Genomic DNA, 20,655 nt, shown 5'->3' with positions numbered 1-20,655 from the left:
CAACATATGTAAAAGAAGTTTAATTATGGCTGTCATTCTGAGTTTATCCAATCTGGATGGGTTTGAGGGCATGCTGGGCATTATTGTGGGTGTCCAGGGGCATGATTTAATTTTTTTTAAGATCAGACATGAATGATTGGAAATTGAGGTTGCCTTTGTTTTACAAGAAATACAAGTCAAACTAATTAACTAAACTTGGCTACACACTTGAAAGATGACTGACTCAAATCTTGGTGCTTGTGGCGACAACAAAACAAACAAACCGGGGATTACAATATCAATTTCACGTTATCAAATTTCACACATTCTCTGGGTTACATTGTTCATGTGATCCACCAGCTCTTTGATAAATGCATGTTGGTGTCCTTTCTTGAAGCCAATTACATGACGGATGTTTCCACTTTCGATTGATTTTCTACACCTCTATTTTCATTGCCTGTCACTGTACTCATTGTGTTACATATGTCCTTTCTGCTAAAAAAACCCCTCTTCGTTTCTTTCCATTTAAATTTCCATTTGATCTTTGGTGTGGGGGTTGATCTAACAATTAATGCTAGACAATCCCTTATTTCAATGAATTCTCACCAATGGAACTGATACAATGCAAGTCATCTTGCTAGAGTGAGCGGTCATTGTTTCCAATCTTGGTTTAGCATATGTTTGTTGGATAAAGGAAACTCAGCTGGGTTTTTCTTGATCTGCCCCCTCAAATAAAAAACCTCCAAGCCTATGCTGTCAAAATTGTTAATGCATGGTAGCTTATGCAAGATAAGACCTTCCTAACCTTCCTTGTTCTGTTATTCATCTACATGCTTCGTGTCTGATTTATATTACATATGATTATTGGAGTGTACAAACATTGCTTATCATTAAGTCATTGGGTTAAATTAGCCGATACATACTTGCTATCGGATGCATAAACATTGGCATTGATTCACATTTGTTATCGGGCTTAATTATATCGAGCATATTTGTTATCCGGTTTAATGAATACACCGCTTCCTTTGGCATTAAACATTGGTTAACAAATGCACCGGTTGGATTATATTCATCGTGCACTTTGAATCATCGATGTTTATCTGAACCGATTCATTAAATAGATCAGTCATTATATTATGATATTACAATATGCTATCGAAGGTTTTTGAACCGATAATCAGCATTGTGTTAATGGTATAAATGTAAAGGCACCGATCAATGGGTGCATTGATCGGTCATGCCTAAAAGGCATGACCGGTCAATACACCAATTGACCGGCTGCCTAAATGATATATATGCCAATTGAATTCATTTGGAGAAGATATAGAAAATATTAAATGATCTCTCTCCTTCAGACCTGCAGATAAAAATCAGATTTATTAGATATTGACATAATTCCTCATATCCGTATATAGCATCCATAGTTCATAACTTGTTCTTCAATTAAAATTGAGATAACTTTACATGGTATCAGAGCCAAGGTAATCGAACCTTAGGCTATTCAATTTTGATAAAATTCAAGGACTAAGTTACAAACTACATCACATTTCCATAATGGCCAACGCTATCAGATTCGAAGATAGACTCGGAGGTAGCGAAGATTTTTCAGCTTGGAAGTTTAGAATCAACATGATTTTAAGAGAAAACAAAGTTGATTCATATGTCCAAACTGAAAGTGCACAACTCGAAGATGAAATCGAGAAATCCACATGGATCAAGGGAAATGATAAGGCTATTAAAATAATAGTGGATGGGGTAAGAAATAATATAATGCCCATCATTAGAAAGCAGGAGACGGCTTATAAAATGTTCAAGGCACTTGAAAGGACATTTGAGATATCAAATGCAAGTCGTACTCTAACACTAAAACGAGAAATAAATCATATCACCATGAACAAAGGGGAGACAATCAACGCCTACTTCATGCGGATATCAGTTCTAAAAGATGAACTTGCAACTCTAGACTATGAGATCCGAGGCAAAGAACTAACACTCATTGCTTTAGATGGGTTGCCTAGTGGATGGAGCACATTCGTCCAAGGCATCAGTGCAAGGTCCAAATATCCTAAGTTTGAAAGACTAAGAGATGACTGTCTACAAGAAGAATCCCGATTGAACAAGGTAGGAATAAAACAGAAGAATATAGATGAAGACTTGCAAGTCCTAAATACAAACATCAATAAGAAGTACAAAAAGAAGCAATTCAGGAAAAGAAAAGCTAAACAAGGCAAGAACACTTCTAAGAAAGACCTATCACATGTTCAATGTTATAGGTGTGACAAATTCGGACACTATGTTGCAAACTGTCCGGAGAAAGGGAAGCAAGCCACATTTGCAAAAGTGAGGAAATCTAGAAAAGAAAATGACTCCGAGAACTATGTCCTCTACTCAGCACTTACAAGCCATACTTCAAACAAATCTAACTCATGGGTGATCGACAGTGGTTCATCCAGACACATCACCGGCTTTAGAGAAATACTAGACTCCATGATAGAGAAAGATGATGAGGAAGTAACCATCGGAGACGATTCTTCACATCCAGTCAGAGGAATTGGAACCTGCACCATCAAACTGAAGACAGGCATGTCACTACGACTTGAAGAAGTACTATATGTTCCAGGCATCAAAAGAAATCTAATCTCCATATCAGCACTAGAAGATCAAGGATACAGAGTGACCTTCATGGAAAACAAGGTGTTGGCTTGGCCAAAGAGATCCTCCATCAAAGACGCTAAGGTCATTGGTCGAAGACAAGGCTATTTGTATGAGCTATGTACAGAGCCCAATCTAGCATTGATCCATGAAGCAACTAATGCAAATGAAGTATGGCACAGGAGATTAGGCCACCTGAATTATAGAGCTTTGTCAACCATAGGAAACCTTGTCACAGGTCTACCTAAGTTGAAGCAATATCATTCAGAGGCATGCAAAGGGTGTGCCTTAGGTAAAAATACCAAAAATGCATTTCAGAATAGTACTAGGAAAACTAGCAAAGTTTTGGAGTTAATTCATTCTGATGTATGTGGACCTATGTCCATACCCTCGCTAGGGGGATTTTTGTGCTATGTAATTTTTGTTGATGACTACTCTAGGAAGACGTGGGTCTACTTTCTGAAATGTAAAGAATCAGAAGAGATCCTAAGTAGGTTCAAAGAGTTTAAAACATTAACAGAAAATCTCTCTGAAAACAAAATTAAAACCTTAAGAACTGACAATGGGGGGGAATACACATCAGGACTATTTAAAGACTTTTGTAGGAATTCTGGGATTAAGAGGCAGTTGACAATACCTTATAATCCACAACAAAATGGAGTAGCTGAAAGGAAAAATAGGACCATAGTAGAAGCTGCCAAAGCCATGATACTAGATCAAAATCTAAACTTGAACCTTTGGGCAGAAGCAACTAACACTGCTGTGTACATACAAAATAGATGTCCTCATTCACACCTTGAAGATAAAACTCCCGAGGAAGTCTTTACCAAGACAAAACCAGATATCAGCCATCTTAGGATATTTGGGTGTCCGGTCTATATTCATGTACCTAAAGAGAAAAGACTAAAACTAGAACTCTCTGGAAAAAGGGGAATACTTGTAGGATACAGTGAAACTTCTAAAGCCTACAGAATCTATGTACAAGGGCAGAGAAATATTGAACTCAGTAGGGATGTAATCTTCGAAGAAGATTTAGCCTTCAAAAGGGCCCAAAATACAATAGAACCTGAAATTCATAATCCTACTCCTAACCTAGAAGAAGAACCTACTCCTGAGCTTCAGAGGGAGTATCTTGAGGAAACTATAAGTGAAACACAAGACCCACCTATAGATAATTGCAAGAAAAGACCACTATGGGCCACCAAAACTATAGCAGAAGCTCAGAAGTTCGCTGCTCCTTCAGGAACCTTCAGGGAAAGCAAGAGGCCTAATAAATTCATCAACTATGTTGCACTTATGAATGATCTCTCTAAAGCTGAACCTAACAATGTTTCAGATGCACTCAAACATCAAGTATGGATAGATGCCATGACTGAAGAATATCAGTCCATTATGAAGAATGATGTTTGGGAGATTGTTCCTAGGCCAACCAAGAAGTCTGTCGTGTCTTCTAAATGGTTGTTTAAAATCAAGCATGCTGCAAATGGCAGTATTGAAAAACACAAGGCCAGACTTGTAGCTAGAGGGTTCTCACAGAAGGAAGGAATAGATTACGAAGAAACATTTGCACCTGTTGCCAGGTACACATCAGTAAGAGCTGTCCTAGCCATTGCAGCAGCAAAGGGGTGGAAGGTACATCAGATGGATGTTAAGACAACATTCCTAAATGGCGAGATCGTGGAAGAAGTCTACTTAGAGCAACCTGAAGGGTTTGAAATTCATGATGCAAAGTCTCATGTGTGTAGACTCAAGAAAGCTCTTTATGGGCTCAAACAGGCTCCCAGAGTTTGGTATGAAAGAATTGACACCTATCTCTCAAAGCTGGGTTTCTCTAAGAATGATGCAGATCCTAATCTCTACCTCAAAAGAAATAAAGGTGATATGTTAATATTAATTTTATATGTTGATGACTTATTAATTACAGGAGATGATCACCTAATAGATCAATGCAAGAAAGATCTATCCACAGAATTTGATATGAAAGACTTGTGGCTTCTTCATTACTTCCTAGGATTGGAAGTATGGCAAAATTTTGATAATATTGTACTGAACCAAGGGAAGTACACCTTGGACATATTGACAAGATTTGGAATGCTAAACTGCAGACCCATGACCTCTCCTATGGAAACCAACTTCCATAAACTTAAAGAAGCAGCAGCAGAATCAAGACCTACTGACCCCACTCAATACAGGCAGATAATTGGGTCCCTAATGTATCTAGTAAATACAAGGCTAGATATCTGCTATGCTGTTAATGCCTTAAGTCAGTTCATGTGTGAACCTAAGGAGATACACCTGGTTGCAGTAAAGCATATAATGAGATATCTACAAGGTACCCTAAAGCTTGGTCTTAAATATGAAAAGGTTGACATAGATCTACATGGATTTACAGATTCAGATTGGGCTGGCAGTGTGACTGACAGAAAGAGCACTTCAGTATGCTGCTTCAGTTTAGGGTCAGCCATGATATCCTGGATCAGCAGAAAACAATCTTCAGTAGCTCAGAGTTCCACAGAGGCTGAATATATTGCAGCTTCAATGGCTGCCCGAGAAGCAGTATGGCTAAGGAAATTGCTCGTGGGATTATTTGGGGAACCTATGAAACCTACAGTCATTCAGTGTGATAATCAAAGCTGTATAAAACTTTTTGTAAATCCAGTATTTCGTGACAGGTCCAAACATATTGAGATTCCATATCACTATGTACGAGATATGGTTGACAGGAATGTGATAAAGTTAGAATATGTGTGTACAGGAGATCAGACTGCAGATATTCTGACCAAACCACTTTCCAGAGTGAAGGTTGATCACTTCAGAAAGGGTTTAGGTATGATAGAAAGGTAATCTGCTTTGTAATCTATACTTACATATATTTAAGATGTTTAAGGTGTAAACTTCTTTGTCATGTTTGGACTATCTCTTGGCTTCTTGCCACCTGTGTTCATATCTAAGAGGTGACGATCTCTCAGATACTGAACACTTGTATATAGACATCATAAGGTGACGATCTTATGATAGTCAAACCAGTAATCATGTTGGATCACTGGTAAGTCATGGATGTGCCATGACTATGTTGTGATACAACATTTGTACAAATGTTATTGCATTATCACAACTTGGATATGATGAGAACTTAGCACTTCTCATATGGTTATCCTTGTGTTGCATGTTAGGCAATACTGATATCACGTGTAGGTGATATCTCAACCATTGATCATGTTGGATCTCTGGTAAGTCATGGATGTGCCATGACTATGTTGTGATAAACATTTATAAATGTTATTGCACTTATCACAACTTGGATATGATGAGAAACTAACCTTTCTCATAGACTTATCCTTAAGTATTGCATGTTAGGTAATACTGATATCATGTGTTAGGTGATATCTTGATGAATCTTACAGATCACATGTTTTGGTGATTTCTCACATGATCAGGTGATGGTTCTCTTACTTTTATCACATGTTAAAATAATACTTTATGTCACATGCTCAAGTGATGTTCTTCTATTTTGTATCATATGTCTTGATGATACTTCTCATGTATAAATGATTTTTGCTGACTGACATTATCTTAGTTATGAAAAGGAAATGTGATGCAGGTTGCCTTATCTATCTTCCAAAGCTAAGAGAGAGTGTTAATGCATGGTAGCTTATGCAAGATAAGACCTTCCTAACCTTGTTCTGTTATTCATCTACATGCTTCGTGTCTGATTTATATTACATATGATTATCGGAGTGTACAAACATTGCTTATCATTAAGTCATCGGGTTAAATTAGCCGATACATACTTGCTATCGGATGCATAAACATTGGCACCGATTCACATTTGTTATCGGGCTTAATTATATCGAGCATATTTGTTATCCGGTTTAATGAATACACCGCTTCATTTGGCATTAAACATTGGTTAACAAATGCACCGGTTGGATTATATTCATCGTGCACTTTGAATCATCGATGTTTACCTGAACCGATTCATTAAATAGATCAGTCATTATATTATGATATTACAATATGCTATCGAAGGTTTTTGAACCGATAATCAGCATTGTGTTAATGGTATAAATGTAAAGGCACCGATCAATGGGTGCATTGATCGGTCATGCCTAAAAGGCATGACCGGTCAATACACCAATTGACCGGTTGCCTAAATGATATATATGCCAATTGAATTCATCTGGAGAAGATATAGAAAATATTAAATGATCTCTCTCCTTCAGACCTGCAGATAAAAATCAGATTTATTAGATATTGACATAATTCCTCATATCCGTATATAGCATCCATAGTTCATAACTTGTTCTTCAATTAAAATTGAGATAACTTTACAAAAATGAGTTCCCAAGCCATGATTTATTTGCAGTTGGAAGGAGATACTTCAGATGGTGGGAGAGTCCATTACATTCATGTGTTATAATTTGTATTTCATTATTCTTAGCAGAAAAGATGGAAGGAGATACTTTACATGCTGGGAAAGTCCATTACATTCATGTGTTGACACTAGTATTTCATTATTCTTGGTATTAAATCAATAATCAGCATTAAATTTATGGTTTTGTATCCTTATTAAAAGGTGTCAGACATTTATTTGAGAAATTCATCTACCCTTTCTCAGATAAGAACACTTCAGCAGAATTACAGGTGAACAACATGAATACAAGGAAGATCTCTCTATAAAAGTAAGGATAGGTAGTGCCTAAACCTAGCTTCAATGAGCAAGGAGGTTATATCTTCACAGAAACAAGCAAGCTTGGCTTTGCCAAGCATAGAAAATCATATTTGAAAGGCTTCCGTTTTCCAATAAATCTTTCATCATTCAATCAGCTAATATCTGTTACATCCTAGAGGGCTTTCTAATTGGTGGTGTAACTGGCATGCTGTTATCTGAGTGTAATTAGCTCACTTGTCTTGCACAAATGATCCTTTTTCACTCATTCCAATTTCAATTGGAAAATTATCTCTGCAGCAAAACTTCATATTCAATGGGTTCATTTTCCACTATATGAAGCTATTCTTTCATATTTCAAATATAAATGTTTGCTTCATGTCTTGTTGTCAATTCTTGTTAAGACAGGTTATGCAGTAATGTTTCTTACCTTTCATCTTCAAAATGAATGCACTCTGCTATGTATCCATACATATTAGTGTATTCATCTACCTTTTCATTCCTTTTTTCTGTGCTGTTGTTGTCATTCTAGTTTTTTGGTTATTTTGCAGCTCACTTATCTTTCATACAATGTGGCCTGTTTTAATTATAGTAATGATGGGTTTGTGCATAGCTATGATGTATGTGGAAACTAGTATTGAATTTAGTTGTTGGATGCATAGATGAAAAACTCGGATTTTGCAATAACTCGGCAAGGCCAAAAAATTTTAAAAACTCGGGACTCGCCAAAACTCGGCAAAACTCGGCAACTTTATCGAACATTTGAAAATACATTTTTTTTTTATATATAATTCAAAAACACACATTTACACCAAATTTGTATAACATATATGATTTCCATGATATATAAATCAAATTTTTTTGGTAATACATAGCAACAAATGCAAGTATCATAGCATAAACCAAAAACCAAGTGCAACATATGTATAAGAGTTCAATACATATCAACGTATCATAGTGACAGTCTCATAGAGTTATAGAGTCATAGACCACAAAACAAGAACCTCTGAAATTCTGATTACATATCAAGTTCAAAGTTTGGTATCAATGAAAATAAGAAATCATAAATTGCGTCTACGACTAAAGCTCAAAACAGATTGTGGCCGCTGGATGGGTGGTGCTGAAGTAGTGGCAACATCCTCAACACTAACAGGTGCCTCTGCTGCATGATCAACCTCCTGCTCCTCCTCACGTGCTGCCACTTCCGCATCCCATTCCTCTCCTGCCCTCTCCAACTCACTCAGCTGCTCATTAGTAAGGAATGGATCCAAATCATTATCAACATCATCAGGAGAAGCAACCCATTCTGCTGCATATGGATCAATGTCATCCAAGTCAAGTGCTTCATGTGAATCTTGCCCTAGCACCTTCTTCTCATGTAATCGAATGTTGTACCGCACATAGACAAGATCATTCAAGCGTTGTTGAGTCAACCTATTGCGCTTTTTTGTGTGGATGTTCTCAAAAACACTCCAGTTGCGCTCACAACCAGAAGCACTACAAGGCTGTGATAATATGCGGATGGCAAGTTTTTGAAGATTAGGCGTTGTGGCACCATAATCTTCCCACCACAAATCTGCAAGGATACAAAATGTGATTTATAACTTGTAAAGATTTCAATAATCTTAAAGAGAGAAATAAATGGTAAAAATTAAACATATGTTTTTTTTTACCTGGTCGTAAGGTGGCTCTCCTACGTTTGCAATCAAGTGAAGAAAACAATTCCCCTAAGGCCTTCTTATAACTCTGCAACTCATCAAGTATCAGGTCTCGAAGGATCTCATCATCAACTAATCTCCGAATGCATGTGTCAAGGCCAATTCTAACCTCTGCATCTGCTCTGAAACTCGGAGAGTAAAAAAACTTGGGATTCAAGAAGTAGGCAGCAGCATGAATATGTTGGTGGAGTTGATGGTTCCACCTCCGATCAATTATGCGCCATATGGGTTCATACTTGGTCTTGTTTGACCCATACAAGTGTTGAATCGCCTCTTTGGCCTTATCAATGGCCTCATATAGATACCCCATGGAGTTATGATCCCCATCCACCATTCGTAGCACCCTCACCAACGGTTCCGACACCTAGATATAAAAAATCTAACAAAATCAGCAGATTGAAATATTAGAAAATTAAATAATAAATCATCAATTAAAGTTTCAAAACTTACATTGATGATCTCCTCCACTATCTTGGCAAAATTAGTATCAAAAATGGCAATCACAACCTTCTCTGCTTCAAGCTTTGTAGCATAAGGACTCCCCAACCATCTTTCACTCATGAACATCCGCTTCAGGTTGGGCAATGTAGCAAGTATGCTCTGCAAGGTGAGGAAATTGGTAGCAAAGCGTGTGACCCCCGACCGCACAAGATCCTTACCTTCAGTGTGCTCTCTCATAAGATTCAGGACCCATGTGTGATTGTAGATGTATTTGGTGATATTCCTTCCACCTTCAACCACTTTCTTTACCCAACTTAGTTTCCCTATGTCCTCAAGGAGCAAGTCAAGACAATGGGCAGCACAAGGGCTCCAAAATAATGTCGGATGTCTAGCCATTAGAAGTTTGCCGGCTGCCACATATGCAGCTGCATTATCAGTCACAACTTGGATGACATTCTGCACTCCCACATCCATCACCACTTCATCCAACATGTTGCACAAGGTCTCCGCATTCTTCACTTCATTGGAGGCATCAATTGATTTTAAAAATACTAACTGTCCTCCTGAAGCAACTAGAAAGTTGATGAGTGTCCTGTTCCTACCATCTGTCCATCCATCAGAAAGAATGGTGCAGCCATTCTTTTCCCAAATAGTCCTTTGCTCTTCCACTAATGCATGAGTGTTTTGGACCTCATCCTGCAATAACGGTCCACTTACCTCGTAACGGCTTGGGGATTTGAACCCCTTACCTGCCACAGTCAACGCGGTGACCAATTGGTCCCAAGATGGACTAGAAATAGCATTGAACGGAACATCGTTGTAGATAAAAAATCTAGCACACGCCACCTTGGCTTGTTGGTGAGCCTCTTTATTCCATGCAGTGCCAAGCAATCCAGGTTGTGCACCAGGAGTGTTACGTGGAATAAAGAAGTTTTCCATGTTGCTGTCCAAAGTTCCCTTTGCTCGTATCCGTGGCCCAAGGGAAGAACCAGATGTCCCCACATCTGCATGTGACCCCATGGAACTCAAATCTGCCCTTGGCGCTGCCATTGCCTCTACTGTTCTCTTTTTTGTTGCCTTCCTTTGATCATATGCTTCAAGCGTTGCTATTGCATCTCTCGTAGCCTTTTCAGTACATTCCGTACAGCTTGTGGTATCTCGGCATTGAATTTTTGCAAGGTGATATTTGAACCTATTAATGCCACCTTTTACAATTTTTTTGCAATGGTTGCAAAAAACATCTCCTCGTTTTGGACCTGGTCTCCCATGTTTCCAACAAGGGTCTCTCTTTTTGCCACCAACTTTAACTGTAGAAGCTGAATCCATTTTCTTTCAAAAAGATGTGGAAAAGAACCTAGCAAAAGAGAGGCAACATTTAGAGATAAATAACATTGTTACCAAAAAAAATCACAAACATCCAAAAATTACAATGACTGTATAACTGTATTTTATTTACAGTCATCTATTAATAGATGACTCTCTAAAATTAAAATTTTTAATTGGTTGTGTATTTTTTTAAGTTTTTAACTTCAAATTTAAATTTAAATGAAATACTTTAATACACATTGACATTACACAGTTGACAGTCATTTCAAATGACTATGAGTATTTCACAATTGACTGTGTAATACACAGTCATTAATTACAATGTACATTAATGATTAATGTATTACACAGTCATCAGTCATTTGAAAATGACTATGTATTACACAGTCATTTCAAAATTTGAAAATGACTCTGTATTACACAGTCATCAGTCATTTGAAAATGATTGTGTATTACACAGTCATTTCAAATGACTGATGACTGTGCAATACACAGTCATTTGAAAATGAATGTGTAATACACAGTCATTTGAAATGACTGTGACTGTGTAATGATGACTGTGTAATACACAGTCATTTGAAAATTTGAAATGACTGTGTATTACACAGTCATTTGAAAATTGAAATGACTGTGACTGTGTAATACACAGTCATTTGAAATGACTGTGACTGTGTAATGATGACTGTGTAATACACAGTCATTTGAAAATTTGAAATGACTGTGTATTACACAGTCATTTGAAAATTGAAATGACTGTGATTGTGTAATGATGACTGTGTAATACAGAGTCATTTGAAAATTTGAAATGACTGTGACTATGTAATACACAGTCATTTTGAAATGACTGTGTATTACACAGTCATTTGAAATGACTGTGACTGTGTAATACACAGTCATTTTCAAATGACTGTGTATTACACAGTCATTTCAAATGACTGATGACTGTGTAATACACAGTCATTTGAAATGACTGTAAATTGTAATTACTAATGATTGTGTATTACACAGTCATTTGAAATGACTGTGACTGTGTAATACACAGTCATTTGAAATGACTAAGACTGTGTAATACACAGTCATTGTCAAATGACTGTGTATTACACAGTCTTAGTCATTCGAAATAAAACAATACAAAAAGATACCTGGTCGTGCGTGCAAATGCAAACAATACAGTCATTTTGACTGTGTAATACACAGTCATTTCAAATGACTGTGTATTACACAGTCAAAATGACTGTGTATTCGAAATAAAACAATACAAAAAGATACCTGGTCGTGCGTGCAAATGCAAACAATACAGTCATTTTGACTGTGTAATACACAATGACTGTGTATTACACAGTCAAAATGACTGTGTATTCGAAATAAAACAATACAAAAAGATACCTGGTCGTGTGTGCAAATGCAAACCCTATGCAAATCGCGTGGCGTTTATTGCCTTCCGGAGTCGCGCGAGCCGCGAAATGGAATAAAGACTTCGGTTTTTTTTTTCCCTGCGACTTAAGTCGCGTTTTTCTCGCATTTTGTGCCGCGTTTCGGGCGGGTTTTGGCCATTAACGGCGATTATTTGCCAAAAAAATCGCGGCGAGTATATAAAAAAATCGGCCCGAGTATTTCCGCGATTAACTCGCGCGGCATTATGGATCGCGATTATTCGCGAGTTTTTGAATTGCTCGCCGAGTTTTGCAAGCCTGGTTGGATGAACCATTGGGTTTACAACCTCTGTAGGTTCCTCATCATCAACTTTCAGTCAAGATGATTGTGGAAATAAAAGAGTCTCAAATACTCATATGCATAAAAGTTGATTTGGAACAATCTTTACTGATTATCATTCTTGAGTTGATCGTTGGCTTACTAATGGAGTAGCATATCTTTTAAACAAGTCCAATTCTAGTAAACTAATCATGCTAGTGTAGTTTTTGTGCTTCTATATATTCATTTGTGTGCTTGATCAAATTTATGTCAACACAAACATCTTATTGCATATGTTAATTGTATATTTGTGTGTGTGCGCTTCCTGCCCACTCTGAAATGTGAGTTGAATTTGAAACTTATGTTTTGTAGTTTGTACTTGTTAAGATCTTTATTATATAATGAATGCTCAAGATTGTCAATATAGGAGAATTCAAATTGTCATACCTAGTGCATTTATCACCATATTTTATTACATGTGAATAATAATGTGTTGTGTTATAGAATTGTGATACAAAAACATGGTCGTCAAATGCGGGAATTGCGTATCATTGCATACTTCAGGCAGTGCTTTGGCGAAAGTTCAGAAAGTGTCAAAACATATAAAGAGCTTGCTCGTGCCTTGGCTTCTCATCCTCCTTACCAAGTTGCCATACAAAGGATAAAGATTGTGCATCTCCACTGTCAGGTTAATATAGTTATTTTTTAGAGAAAGCTTTTACTCATTTGGTTGTGAACTATTGCATTTGTCTTGCTGGATGTCTATCTGAAAACTTTACTGTTGTGCTTTACATAATTTAAGCTTTGAAGTTATGGAAAAATGTGCTAGCTTCTTCTTTGCCCTTAGAATTTCTTTGATGCTTTTTTAAGCACTTTGTGGAGGTGCAAATTATGTAAGTTTGCAAAATGATTAAATATAAAAAGTGGAATTTACTTGGAGAAGTACAATTTGTGCCTGACATTCTCATTGCATCCTTAAGTTGATTACAGTATTCGGAAAGATATAGTAATTTGAAAAATTGGTTCTGGTTTCATGATGAAAATTTAGTGAATCACGCCGAATGTTACTAACAATGCATTTAAAATGTTTTTAGGTACCAGATAATGAAATATATTATAGCTTGAATGGTACCATTGTAGGTCTGGCAGTTGGCTCTAAGAACTGCTCAAATGTATTTTCTCAACCAGTTTGTGTGGGGCTTGGTAAGTTTTGAAACCTTTCGAAGATCATTAGTTTGTATGATCTGATTACTTGTGCACATGCAACATCTTTATTTTTTTGATTTTATTCTATTCCTATTTGTAGTCATTTTTGTAAATTAGAAAATATGGAAGCATTAAGCAAGAGGAAGGGAACCAGGGAAGTTGTTCCTTTTTGTATTATTTCTCATGATAAGATCTTGATACCCTCCATACCTTGTCTAAAAGCTTTCGTTATTTTTATTTTCTCTAAGTAAGGGGTTTATATTAAACTCAGAACCAAATACAGTATATTGACTAGTCAGGGCAGGTCAGCAGGGCAGAAAAACCACCACATAAGGGATATGCCATTTAGATTATTGACCAGACAAACAACAGAGTAGATGTCTCTTGTAGACAAAATACTGGATCATTGATTTTGAAATTTCCCCTACAATTCTACTTGCAATAAAATCATGCAGATCTTATTTAGTTGTTCTATGACTACTTGAATGAACTTCAAATGGTAGTGGTTTTATGAGTGTGTTAAGAGTAGCAGAATTTACATTAGATTGAGTGATATAACTTGCAAAACCTTAATCAACTAGAAATAATTAAAATATGCCATAGGGCACAATGGTTTTTAACCTGGAAAGGGGAAAGCCAACTGGAAGGGGCAATTACACGGCTTCCATTCCTTCCTTCAGCAATGAGGCCAATACAAAGAGTCTAAGGAGCATTACATGTTAAAATCTCCATTGTCTCCTGTGTGGAAAGGCTACAGGAACCATAGAGTTCTCATCGACTATGAACAACTGACTACTCATTAGTATGTATTCGTAGTCGTACAATCATCAAGTCGTGTACTTCTCCCACATGTTTTATTTCTACCTCTATTCTGTGTCATAGGGTAGTGGAGATGTGCCTTTGGAGACCAAAGTATCCCCAATCACTCAGAATGGGAAGAGACACTAAATCTTGGCCATTGTGGAGTTTTTTGTTTGAAATAGCTACAAGCAATACAACATGGCTGCTAGTCCACATGCAAAATCGCCATGCCACTACTGAACTATCATGACATACCAAAATACTATGACACTCAAGAAACTGCCATTTCAATAATGTAACCACTGCCATGTTGTATCTAGTGCTTTTGTCATTAAACAAAACACTCTAATTCTGTGCTGATTTAGATGTGTTCTTGAAGTCCGTTGGACTTAAATGTCTTTCTCAGATGAGAAAACATTACTCATCCCTGGTACCATGCTTGTGAATGGCGGTATCTTCAGCTTTAGCCTTGAGATCTTCAGCCACATGGGGTGTATCATGAAAATCCCAATTAAGGGTGTGAAACTTGTGACATGCTATAGTGCACATTTGGTTTATTAGGTTTTCGACACTACTATTCAATATGTAAAGACCCTTGCTGGTTCTATTTCTACCTCTATTCTGTGTCATAGGGTACTGGAGATGTCCCTTTGGAGACCAAAGTATCCCCAATCACCTGTGGTGTGTTCCCTGTTGTGATATATGGCAGGGTTGAGGGGTGGAGCCCTCACCACCAAGCACAAAGTAAGGCCTTTGAAACCACACAAACCTTCATAGTGAATGCCAGCTTTCACAATTTTATCACTTTCTTTTTTGCCACACCAAGTCCTTACTATTTTTGAAACTTAGGGAGTGATTTGAGATGAGGCTTAGATGCCTATTTATAAGTTTTTTGTTAGTGCTTAGGGTTTGGATGGGGCCCATAGACCATTAGGGTTAGGGTTTGTGACATGTAGATCGAAAACACTTTTAGTTTTTGATTTTTAAAAATCCTTGACTCTTTCATTTTCTTGTGGGGGATGCTTGGAAGTCCCAGGGGTGTTTGGGAAACTCTTGGGACTCTCTTAGATGTCTTGGAGATGTCCTAGAGTCTCCAAGCCATACCCAATCCATGGGGATGCCCCTGTACCAAGTTGTTAGCAATAGTCCATCCTTTAAGGTGCTATGAATTGACTATAGTTGTTACCAATCTGTTTTGCTTCAGCATTCTCAACCCTTTATTAATCATCACATTTTAAGTACTACTGTTAGTGTTAACATCTGTAATCTCTTTACTAGTTAAAAACGGTTGCGTTCTGTTTTCAATAATCATATTTTTCTTCCCTTTGCATCCATATTTTGTTACTTGAAGTTTCAACATCATGCTTGAAGATTGCAGTGTCTGAATCCCCTGCTAACCAGAATTGCTGAACAATAAATGTAAACAATACCAGGAAATACCTTATTTTTCCCTTTAGCCAAGGGAATCTTAAACATGAAATGGAGAGAAAAACTATGAAAAGTCAATTTTTTTTAATTATGCTCCTGTTTTTTCACTAATGGAGTTTCTTTATCTGAATTGTATAAATTCAGGATTCAAGATGTTGAGTTATTTTATGTGCAGGTATTGTGAGAGGAATAGATATTTTCAAGGGTTTGTTTCATGTAATTACCCCTGTTCCAATAAGGACTTTGCAGAATGTGGACATATTTTTGCAGGGCTTTATAGAAATCCCCACGTCAATCTTACAGGTATTTTCAACTTTATTTATTTATATTCGAGTTTTTCAAAAAAGGTTTGGACATTTCTTGTATAAAATAAAGTTTCTAGTTTGGATTTTTTTCCTTGGTTTCTTTAAGTACAATCATGATCTTGTGTGGGAACTTTGGGATTAGCTGCAGCAGTTATTCATCAGAATCATCACTCAATATCGTTTTTGTTTATTTGGAACTAATAAATCAATGATTAATAGTTGAAGTAACTACAAAGCATAAAGCATTATATTGGGTGCATATATGGTGAGCATTGTGGTTTTTTATTCAGCAGAAAATTTGTGGCAGTCTTTTAGTGATAGCTTAATAACATTCAAGTGTCTTGGATTTTATCGTAGTCTGCTATCGAATTAAGTTTAGCTGTATTGCTAACTAATTCTCTTTTGTTGCAGGCACAAGGTCTAACTTATCCATACATGTCATCCAATGCGATAGCAAAAGAAGGTACTGGTGCAGCTATTATACAGGGTGGCAAGCAAAGGGATACAAAAATGGATAGGATTATTGTTCCACTGTAAATGTTCTTGTATTTATTTTGAATTTAGTCCAAATTATCAATTTGAGGAATCTCTTTAAAGCAGCTTGAGCGTAGCATTCCAAGTTTTTTACTTCCTTAATGTGCTTGTAAGTGGACTTAATTTTAATTTATAATAATTGTTATCATTAATTGTGAATACGTGTTGTCATGTGTCAAGGTATTGTGGTTGTTGTAAAATGTTTCAAGTCCCACCCTTAATTCCAAGCTGTTGGAAGGGTGAACTAAAACTGGGTCGGTCATTGTTAGAATCCAGCAACATGGTTCCTTGGGTTTCACTGAAATAACCCTCCCGATTTTTAAATGGGATGCTAGCCTATTCTACACTATCCATCTCTCACGGGATGGTGATCACATAATACCATACTATGTGTAACTAAGTGGTCACTAGGAATACGTAATGAAGGAGAGGCAATTAAAGGAACTTACGAATTAATGAGGAATGAATTAAGAAAGAAATATTAAGTGGGAATAAATGAGTTAAATAGTGGAGCGGCCCATGTAATGCAAGGGATGTGGCTGTTGAGGAGGCTGTCCATTAAAGAGATACAAATTCCCATATCACATCCATTCGATGGATTTTAAAGGGGAGATTTGTGGTCTCACCAAGACATCATCGAAGGCTTGTTTTTTATATATTTGATTCAGATTAGGAAGCGCTCAATAGAGCCTTCACTCAGCGAAGTAAAAGGTGATTTATTGCCCACCAAATTACAAGGCAATGGACGCATAAGCAAAGGGGTTATTGATCAGGAGCAGCATCAGATTAAACTGCAGGATTATAAAGCACATACCCAGGACAAGCAATCAGGTTATTATCAGAAATGTAGTCACACTAAAAGTGACAAGAATATTTGTACAAGTATCTATATTCATGCAGGTTTACATTGATAGAAAACAGAGACAGCGAACACACATTTATTCAATACAGAGCTACTATTTCATATACAAATATATATAGGCTGAACAGTCACAGTTACGTTTGTGTTGAGGAGATCCTATTTGGGGACAACTAAACATTTACCATTTTGAATATAAGAGAAGTATATTAATTATTAATATTTGGCATCCACATATCCATCAGAGATTACTGCGTGAAGCCTTCTGCAAATACCTTCTTCCATCTATCAAGTCTAGGATAGAAGCATTCGGAGTAAACCAAAGATCAACATCATCAATTCACATTGGAGCCAACGTGCCAAACAGCAAACAACATATTGTCACATCCCTGTCAGTGACCCCCTTACTGAATAGTGCAGGTGTGAAACATTAATAAAAAATAAAATATTGGAAAATGGCAATAGGGAAAGATAAAGACATGGTGCCAATACGTGCACCACATGAAGGCATGGGGACCCATTAATTGGGTGAGACTGGTGATAGAGGACAGCATGGGCAAGCATTCTCCTCTCATGTGTTGAAACAGAGAGCACTTTGTTGAGAATTGAAAGCAAAAAGGACAAAAGAGATTGGAGTTAAGTGTTAGACTCTGCCTGTGTGGTGATATGAGTGTTGGAACGGGGATCGAATGACTGCAAGAATAAAAGATTAAAAACGCAGAGCAAGGGAAGGAGATGAGTAAAGGAAGGAGAAGCAAGGGAGTGTAGGTGAGTATAGAGAAGGAAGATTGGTGATGGAAGATGTGTTGAACCTCTCATCTAAAGCAAGGTAGCTTGTATTTTGCCGCCTTCTGTGCAGCAACTGAGAAGAGTTAGAAGTTAGTGGAAGCTTGCAGATTGATGATGGACTACCATCAAAGCATAAAGAAGAGAGGAAATTTACCAAGTCTTTTAGTTGTGAACTAAGTCACAAGGTTTGAATTCGAATTTGAATACGACAGCCATGAAATTCGGATGAAATTCGACAAGGGAAAAATTTGAAAAAAAAAAATCGGATAAAATTCGCCTTATATAATTTTGTTTATTTTTAAATATATGTATACTTCTAGTAAATTATCCAAATAGCTTAACATTGCTAAATAGATTTGAAGTCATTATAAAAGATGGCACATTTATAAAATATAAACCATAAGAAACATAGGAATTTCAGTAATGCTAGTGATCATATATGATATACCTAATACAATGTGCAGTGGAATCCCTTTTGAACCTGCAGAAGGAAGTGCACTTGACACCTGCATTTCTCTAAGAATTTTTTAACTAGGTGATAGTTCAATGTGGGTTTGCAAGTTTATCATTTTCTGTCCGGCCTTTATATAGCCACAGCCGGGGACCATGTTGAATTCAAACTTAGCATGCAGGAAACCACCCTCTTATTCTAGGAACTTGTCGTTTCTTTTATATACAAAAGTGTCATTGTATTGGATTATTTTATTTCACATTCGTAGTTTTTGTAAAAGTTATTCTGCTGTCTGCCCACTTTTTAGCAGAATTTTTTTTATGGCTGAATTTGAACTTTTTATAAAAGTTTGAAATTCAATTAAATTCGAACCTAATCCATGAAAATTGCCATATTCTGTGACTGCTTTTGTAGACTAGTATGCAGAATGTAGAAGCACTGCCAAAGCATGTTAATTGTTTGACATAATGTCTAAAAGAAATACGGTCTCATGGAATGCAATGAATGCAAGAGATGTATAAATTGGGTTGTGAAAAGGCTTTTGAAACTATCAAGCAATGTAACCAGCAACTGTGAATCTATTTTTTTGACATCCCTAGAAGAATCGAAGAAAGGCCATAGTCATCTACTGCCATCTCAAATTACAACAGCAAGAAAGAGCTACACATTTTGGTGATTACACATAATTCCCTGAAGACTTTTCTACATTTTGTAGACTTGAATTCTCAAGAATGCACTATTCTCCACAATTTGCACCAGAATTGAAGTCAAATCATCAGAAACAGTATGAAGTTCAATGTGCTCACGAGGAATCGCTTATGCTTTCCTTAAAAGGAAATTCTTGTATTTATCCTAAATGTAATTCTTTCTAGTTGGTCTGATTCACAATGTTTGGTAGTTCAAAGAGGGATCATCTAATCATTTCTTTCCAAAGGAGAAAATTTTGTATTGTGTAAAACAATTCGTTCCTTTATACATGAAAGGCATTGATGAATGAACAATAATTCTGTTATTCTATTGACTTCTATGGTGCACATAAAATATGTCTTTCATATGGGAATATATGGCTAGTGCTTATGAGTCAATAAAATGTCAACAATATCTTAGAAATGGAATTAGGTGTTACATTCCTAGATCCTTGAATGTATAAATGTATCCACATATACCTACTTGAGTAATGTTGGTGTACATTTTATCATATACTAAACATTAGAATAAAATATCCAAGGATACTCTATCCTCTCCTGAACGAAATCACTACTTGTGCCAAGATTGCGAGAAAGACCACAAGGCGACTCCAAGGGCTATATGTGCGAACAAGCGACTTTATGTTGGATAACTTCCTTGGTTATGCATGCATGTTGAAATACAAGGGGGACTTACGCTTGATAAAGATGTCATTCGCTAGTTAGGACTTGGACAAATATGGCAATGAATGTTCTCTTTTTATTTTTATTTTTTTGATTTTCAGACTCAACTTCCTCAAAAAAAGGATAAAATGGATAAGGGTTCAAGAGTTCTATTATGCTACTTCTAAACTATTCCTATGAACTCAAGAGACGATAAAGACAGGGTGAAACCAATAACAACACTTTGTTTCACCACTCTTGGACAACTACGCAAAGTGGGTACAATCTTCTAAGGTTGTGCTCAAGATTTTCATCCTTATGAATAATGCCAACAGTTGAACAATATTACTTGAAGTAGGAGTTAAGCATCCATGTCAAAGCTCAGGCTAAGTTTACACATTGAATCAAAATCATCCATCCAAAGAGTATGAGCAAAAGTTTCACCAATCTAACTAT

General features: G+C 36.7%; 1 protein-coding gene across 3 annotated transcripts in view; it reads left to right on the top strand.

Annotated features, from left to right (window-relative positions):
* LOC131037521 (polynucleotide 5'-hydroxyl-kinase NOL9) overlaps window positions 1-16,910 on the top strand; it is a 77,116-nt gene extending 60,206 nt beyond the window's left edge. For 2 of the 3 annotated variants that reach the window (XM_057969678.2, XM_057969680.2), the window contains exons 7-10: window positions 12,982-13,165; window positions 13,572-13,680; window positions 16,088-16,215; window positions 16,629-16,910. In XM_057969678.2, coding sequence (XP_057825661.2) covers window positions 12,982-13,165; window positions 13,572-13,680; window positions 16,088-16,215; window positions 16,629-16,754 — 547 coding nt within the window. In that variant the 3' untranslated portion in view covers window positions 16,755-16,910. Of the gene's footprint in view, window positions 1-12,981; window positions 13,166-13,571; window positions 13,681-16,087; window positions 16,216-16,628 lie in introns of those variants that run through there. The other variant, XR_009104239.2, reaches the window with a different exon arrangement.
* The last annotated feature ends 3,745 nt before the right edge of the window (window positions 16,911-20,655 follow it).

Source organism: Cryptomeria japonica, chromosome 6 (genome assembly GCF_030272615.1).
Source record: "Cryptomeria japonica chromosome 6, Sugi_1.0, whole genome shotgun sequence".
Classification (NCBI taxonomy): Eukaryota; Viridiplantae; Streptophyta; class Pinopsida; order Cupressales; family Cupressaceae; genus Cryptomeria; species Cryptomeria japonica.
The sequence above is the reverse complement of the archived record's forward strand: the minus strand, read 5'-3'. Positions and strand labels throughout refer to the sequence as shown.